At 37.1% G+C, this 7,600-nt stretch overlaps 1 protein-coding gene across 1 annotated transcript; it reads right to left on the reverse strand.

Annotated features, from left to right (window-relative positions):
* Nucleotides 1-3,229: 3,229 nt before the first annotated feature.
* Nucleotides 3,230-4,162, reverse strand: LOC127194721 (putative vomeronasal receptor-like protein 4; the record flags this gene model as incomplete). Its single annotated transcript, XM_051152285.1, has 1 exon — nt 3,230-4,162. A coding segment is annotated over exon 1 (915 nt), but the record flags the coding sequence as incomplete, so codon positions are not given.
* Nucleotides 4,163-7,600: the final 3,438 nt, after the last annotated feature.

The raw sequence follows: 7,600 nt of genomic DNA on the forward strand, positions 1-7,600 counted from the left end.
AATCCACTATATAAACAAACTGAAAATAAAAAAACCACATGATTATCTCCTTAGATGCAGAAAAAGCATTTGATAAAATCCAACACCCATTTATGTTTAAAGTTTTGGAGAGATCAGGGATATAAACACATACCTCAACATAATTAAAGGCTCAACATAAAACCAGAGACATTAAGTCAGTTAGAAGAAAAAGTGGAGAAGAGCCTGGATCACATTGGCACAGGAGACAACTTCCTGAACAGAACACTAACAACCCAGGCCTTAATGTCAACAATTAATAAATGGGACCTCATGAGGCTGAAAAGTTTCTGTAAGGCAGGAGACACTGTCAACAGAACTAAGCAACAGCCTACAGACTGGGAAAAGATCTTCACCAACCCTACATCTGACAAAGGTCTAATATCCAAAATATATAAAGAACTCAAGAAATTAAACACTACCAAAACAAGTAACACAATTGAGAAATAGGGCTCAGAACTAAACAGAGAATTTGCAACATTGGAATATCAAATGGCTGAGAAACACTAAAGAAATGCTCAACCTCCTTAGTCATCAGGGAAATGCAAATCAAAACAACTGAGATTCTATCTTACATCCATCAGAATGGCTAAGATCAAAAATTCAAGCGACACCACATGCTGGCGAGGATGTGGAGAGAGAGGAACACTCCTTCATTGCTGGTGGGAATGCAAACTAGTACAGCCACTTTGGAAATCTATCTGGTGCTATCTCAGAAAAATGGGAATAGGGCTTCCTCAAGACCCAGCTATTCCACTCCTTGGAATATACCCAGAAGATGCTCCAGCACACAACAAGAAACTTTGCTCAACCATGTTCATAGCAGCCTTATTCATAATAGCCACAACATGGAAACAGCTTAAGTGTCCCTCAGTAGAAAAATGGAAAAGAAATTGTGATACATTTACACTATGGAATACTACTCAGCTATTAAAAACAAGAAATTCCCGAAATTTGTGGACAAATGGATTGATCAAGAAATGATCATAATGAGTGAGTTAACCAAAAAGCAGAAAGAGTCAAATGATATATATTCACTTATATCTGGACACTACCCCAAGGGGCAGGTCCCATGAATGTCTTCACTTATCAGGATATTGGGACAGAGGGGAGGACATCCTATTGGGACTCTAGGTGAGAGAAGCATGGAAGAATGGGGAAATAGAATGATCCAGAGGGTCCTTGAAACCTACAAGAAGAACATTATGATGGGCGAATCTGGGCCCAGGGGTCCTGCTCAATCTATGGCACCAGCCAAGGACAATATATGCAGTAAACTTCGAACCTCTACCCAGATCTACCCAATGGACAGGACATTCTTCACAGTTGAGTGGAGAGTGGGGTCTGACTTTCACTCGAACTCTGGTGCCTCATATTTGACCATGTCCCCTGGAAGGGGAGACATGGTGGCACTCAGAGGAAGGATAGCAGGCTACCAAGAAGAGGCTTGATACCCTATAAGCATATACAGGGGGAAGAGGCCCTCCTCAGTCACAGTCATAGGGGAAGAGAGTAAGGGGAAAATAGGAGGGAGGGAGGAATGGGAGGATACAAGGCATAGGACAAGAATTGAGATGGAATATGAATAAGTTAATAGAATATATTTTAAAAATGACTTCTAGAAGATGAATTTTTTTTCAAAAGAAAGGCATAAAAAGTCACTATCAACAAGGAGTTCTTTTGAGAAACCTTAGCATGAAGGATATCTTTATGACACAAAATACAAAAAAGAAATAGAATTCATTTTTATTATTAATTTATATATATATACATCTATAATATTTCACTTACATAAAACAAACTATATACAGCAAAAGAACCACAGAATATTCAGGAATTACATTCATATTACATTCATAGTGTTTTGGTTATTTGTATTTGACAACTTTGAAGAAAACGTATTCCTACATTGGTGAGTCTAAAATTCTGAATGTAACTACTATCTATCATATGTCATCTCTATCAACTTAAAACATCTATCCAGACATAAGGACATCTCAATCCCAAAACAACTAGGCTCAATTGTATGACTCAACTCCTGGGTCTTCAACCCCATCAGAGACTTGAGAGGAGTAAAATTAATTACCTGAGAAAACAGAAAGTGCAAGTTAACAGCTTCCTAATTTAATAATAATATAAAAAATGACCAAGACAGTTTGCTTACTGAATAGTAACCCATAGCTCTCTAAAATGTTGGAGCATCATCATCAGCCTTCTGGTCCAGTATATCTGATAGATATATTTGTGAGACAAGAACCATTCAGGACTTGCTTACCCTGTCTTGGCAGAGTTTGACCCTTGACTCTGCCTGCATCCAAGCTTCCAGTTTTTGACAGAATTCTGTCTGTGGTAGAAATGAGGACATTTTTCCCAGTGGATTGTTTGCAACATTTGAAGCCCTCTCCATAAGGAGGTTCTTTGAGTCTCATCATCGTCTTTGAGATAGGCTGGGTGTTGCCAGGAGTTAACCTGTCTTGTTATCAAAGAATCATTAAAACAATATAAACATCTTTAAATGCCATATTCTGTAGGTCTCTGAGGTCTTTGAAGACCTTAACTAACTATTTTACCTTATCTGTCCATAGAATCATATGTATCTGTTACATCTAGAATGTATATTCTTGTGGTACAAATAGACTAGTAATTGAAATGACCATGATTTAAACAATTGATAATTAACTTGTCTAACTTACTTATCCTAAATAGCCTGCAGTATCATTTTCAAAGTATTGGAGGTAAACCGTGTATTCTACTTGAGTGGCATGGGTATAATATCTCACTATATATAATGAGAGTGAATAACAATGTTAAATTTGAATTCTAAACCAATGTATTGGTATTAAACTTATTTTGTATCAACATATAAACTCAATAACAACTTATGGTAGACAATGAACTTAAGAACATTATAGCACTAGGCATCAGAAATGTCAAAAGACTGTATATGTGTACTACCACAAGTTTTATTTAAATTGTATGGAAATATTAATTTGCTACTCGAACTATTAAAGTTTAAGAAAAATCTATATTTTAGGAAAAAATTAATTGACAATTGGCATTACACCAGAATGACTTCTTATAACATGGCAGTTGAGTTCCAAGGTATCCCAGGACCTCTTCTGAGCTCTGTGGACACCAGGAATGCACAGACTCATATATAAACTCAAATATATATCAAATATAAAATCAATATTTTTTAAAGAACATAAATATTTATTTTTAAAATATGGTAGTGCTTTGAATGCATGTTTTTTAGCACATTGATTATTCTGCTATCAGAACTGATTTGTACCAAAGGAGTTATTGTGGGATAAACATTCATCACAAACTTCTGAACAGTCAGCGTGACTGTGTCATACATCCATAGCAGGACTGAGGTAGATGAGATGATGGAATCCACCCAGTACATGACCACAAAGAAAATTACCAGCACCAAGATGGTCTGGGTGGCCCTTTTCTCAGGGGATGTTCTCAGGTGGCTGATGTTATGAAGATGCTTGCATTTCCTCTGATGTCTGAACAAGATAATCACCATGTATGTGCTTGTGATCAGCATGATTCCTACAAGAAATACATCCCTGGAGGTTGCCACTATTAAAATCAGTCCCTCAATGATATAGTTCATGGGGAAGAGTGCACAGTATTTAGTGACCTTCATCTGGCTGGTCTCACTCATGTTGGTATATGCACCAACATAGAAGATCCGGTTACTAGTGAATGACAAATTGAAAGACCAAATACATAAGAAAGCATAAATTGTGTATTTTTTAAGTTTATGTTTAAATTTTGCCAACACAGAGGTACTGGGACTGATAGTGACAGCCTGGAACACACTCAGGAGGCAGGTGATGCAGATGGAGAGGCCTCTCATCATCCTGCTTGTGTAAAAAGTTGCCTTACACTTTAAGTCATTCTCAATGTTCAGTGACTCAAATATGTCTGCAAGCCAAATGTCCCCTCCAGTGAGGATCATCATTATATGAATGAAGGTCAGTTGCCAGGAAATGAGATCTGTGGGCTTCGGCTTGTGACCAACAATTATGAAAGTATAGAAAAAAAAGAGAACTATATTGGCTACCATTCCAAGCCCAGCTTGGAAGTAAATGATATTTTGTAATGAGGACATAAGAAAATGAATTCATTTTAAGAGCTGAGAAGCATATTTCATATATCTGAAAAAATAATAGAGTACACATCAAAGTTATGATTCACTGATCAATATATCTATATCAATATAACATTTACCTATTTATTCTTGATTAATCTGTCTCTATCTTTTGTTGTTCCATACTGTACTTCATAGGCTATATTTCTATATACCCTCTATGTGGCTACCTAGATAAATACAGGCATTCACAGTTGCATATATACAGAAAGCACACTTTGTTTGCCTGTATTGGACCTGAGACTTCTTTTTTTTTTTTTTTTTTTTTTTTTTTTTTTTTTGTATTTTTGTTTTTTGTTTGTTTGTTTGTTCTTCAAGACAGGGTTTCACAGTGTCTATGTTTTCTAGCCCAGAGAGCACCCCACGGTCTGGAATACAAGTGGATCTGACCTCAAGGCACCTGACCAATCCACAGAAAGTTCCCAGGTCTACCCAGGCACTGGCACAGCCTCTAAGGACTAGCCTAATGCCTCACAGGGCTCACAGCACCTGAGCTCTTTGTCTCAAACTGAACTATAAGCTACAAAAAGACCAGTGTCTGGGTCTTCTAGCCTACAAGAGACCCCATAGTCTAGAACACAAATGGACCTGACCTCAGGTCACCTGGCCAAGCCAAGGAAAGTTACATAGCAAGGTTCTCGGGTTTACACAGACACAGGCATAGGGATCCAATGTCTAACCACATGCCTGATAGGGAGTACAGCATCTGTACTCTGTGTGTCAGAATGAACTATGGGCTACAAAACACAAGTGTCTGAATCTCCTTGCTGAGAGGAGAAACCATGGTGTGGAACACAGGTAGATCTGACCTCAGGTCACCCAGCTGGTCCAAAAAAAGTTCTGAGGTCTGTGCTCAGGACACCTACCTGATCTACCTTAACCATTCCCTGATTCCCTTGGTGAGGGGTCTCAACCTATAGCCCCTCATATACAAGCTGTTCTCAATGGCCAGTCAAGGATATCAGAAATTGCCACCCAATGCAAAAGACAGCAAGTCACTAAAGGCCAGTGTAAAAACACAAACAATGAAAGCCAAAATGCTATAGCATCTCCAGACCCCAGTTATCCCAAAACAATCAGCCCTGGGAACTCTAACACATCTAAAACACAAGAAAATGACCTCAGATTATTCATAATAAAGATGATAATTGGGTAAACTAATAAAGTCCATAAACAAATATGGAAGTTACAGCCAAACAGACTGAGGATCTCAGAGAGTCCATGACAAAGGCCTCTAGAGTGAAAATGAAGATATCACTGAAAGAAATTCAGGAAAATGCAAACAATCAGGTGAATGAAATCAATAAAAGTATTCAAGATTTGAAGATGAAAATAAAAACAATAATAAAAATACAAACTGAGGAAGGACTGGAGAGAGAGAGAGAGAGAGAGAGAGAGAGAGAGAGAGAGAGAGAGAGAGAGAGAGAGAACTTAGAGAAGAAAACAGGAATTTGAGAGGTAAGAATTACCAATAGAATACAAGATATGGAGGAAAGAACCTCAGGTATAGAAGATACAAGGGAAGAATTTGAAGAAACTACAAAAGAAAATGTTAATCTAAAAAATTGTTGACACAAAACATCCAAGAAATCAAGGACACCATGAAAAGATGAAACAAGGATACTAGGAATTGAGGGAAGAGATGATACCTGGCTCCAAAGCAAGAAAATATTTTCTACAAAATTATAGAAGAAAAATTCTCCAATTTAAAAAAGTGATGCCTATAAACATACAAGAGGCCTACAGAACACCAAATAGTTAGGACCAGAAAAGAAAATCTTCCCACTATATAATAATCACAACACTAAATGAACAGAACAAAGAAAAACATTAAAAGTGGCAAGGGGAAAAGGCCAAGTAACATACAATATCAAACTTATTAGAATCATGCCCAATTTTTCAGCAGAGACAATAAAAGCCAGAAGGGCCTGGCAGATGTCTTGCAAACCCTGAGAGATCTTAGATGCCAGTCTAGGTTACGTTACCCAGAAAACTTTCAGTAACCGCAGAAGAAGAAAACAAGATATTCCAAGACAAAAAAAAAAAAAAAAAAAAAAAAAAAAACAATACCTATCCACAAATCCAGCCCTACAGAAGAAAGTAGAAGGAAAACTCCAATCCCATGAGGCTAACTATATCCAGGAAAACACAGGAAATAAATAACTTCACTTTAGCAAAACAAAACACACTACCACAACCAACATCAAAATAAAAGGACATAATAGGTATTGGTCATTAATCTCTCTCAACATCTGTGGTCTGAACTCTGCAATAAAGAGATACAGACTAACAGAATGAATGTGTAAACAGGAGTCAACATTCTGCTGCATAGAAAAAAAAACATACCTCAGCCATAAAGATGGACATTACCAGAGAGTAAAGGGCAAGAAGAAGGTTTTCCAAGCAAACAGACACAAGCAAGCTGGAGTAGCCACTCTAATAGCTAATAAAAATAGACTTTCAACTAGAATTATTCAAAAAATATGAGAAAGAACCCTTTGTATTCATCAAAGAAAAACTCAACCAAGATGACACCCAAATTCTCAACATCTATGCCCCAAATATAAGGGCACCCATATTTGTAAAATATACATTAATAAAACCTAAATCACACATACTACTCAACTATTAAAAACACGGAAATCTTGAAATTTGCAGGGAAATGGATAGAACTGGTAAAGATCATCCTGAGTGAGGTAACTCAGACCCAGAAAGTCACACATGGTGTATACTCACTGATAAATGGACATTAGCCCAACATAGATGTCCTCTGAGAGACTCCACCAAGCAGGGGATTAGGACAGACACTAGGTCCCACTGCTGGACTCTTGGTGGAGCACTTTGAATGGTATGGAATAATGTGAGGATAGAAGGACCCAGAGGGTTCAGGAAACTTGTTTCATTTTATTGATGAAAGATATCATACTTCTATATTATCAGTTTTCCACTTTAATTTTGGTGTGTGTGTGTGTGTGAGTGAGAGAGAGAGAGAGAGAGAGAGAGAGAGAGAGAGAGAGAGAGAGAGAGAGAGAGAGAGAGAGAGAGAGGTCATCTCTACCTGTAGGTCAGACTCAATGCTCCTGTGTTAGCCTTGAAAGTGCTAAGATTATAGGTGTGTGCTTCCTTACTGGCCTTCTTTGTTCATTTTAATCCCCTATATGCATTAGTAACTTATATGCCAGCAAAATAAAAGTGGACTTATGATATTTATTATCTAAAGTTAAATTGTCATTTTTTGTGAAAGTGTACTTTAGCAAGCAAATGTATTTTGTTACTATTAGAGAAAACCCTGGGGAATTTTGACTTTAAATAATTTTTTCCATAATTATGGAAATGTAATATCAGTTAATATATACAAATTATATTTATAGTTAGTAGCATGGTTAAGCATAAATATTACAAACACAATAGCTTTGC

The sequence above is a fragment of the Acomys russatus genome, chromosome 10, assembly GCF_903995435.1.
Source record: "Acomys russatus chromosome 10, mAcoRus1.1, whole genome shotgun sequence".
NCBI lineage: Eukaryota > Metazoa > Chordata > Mammalia > Rodentia > Muridae > Acomys > Acomys russatus.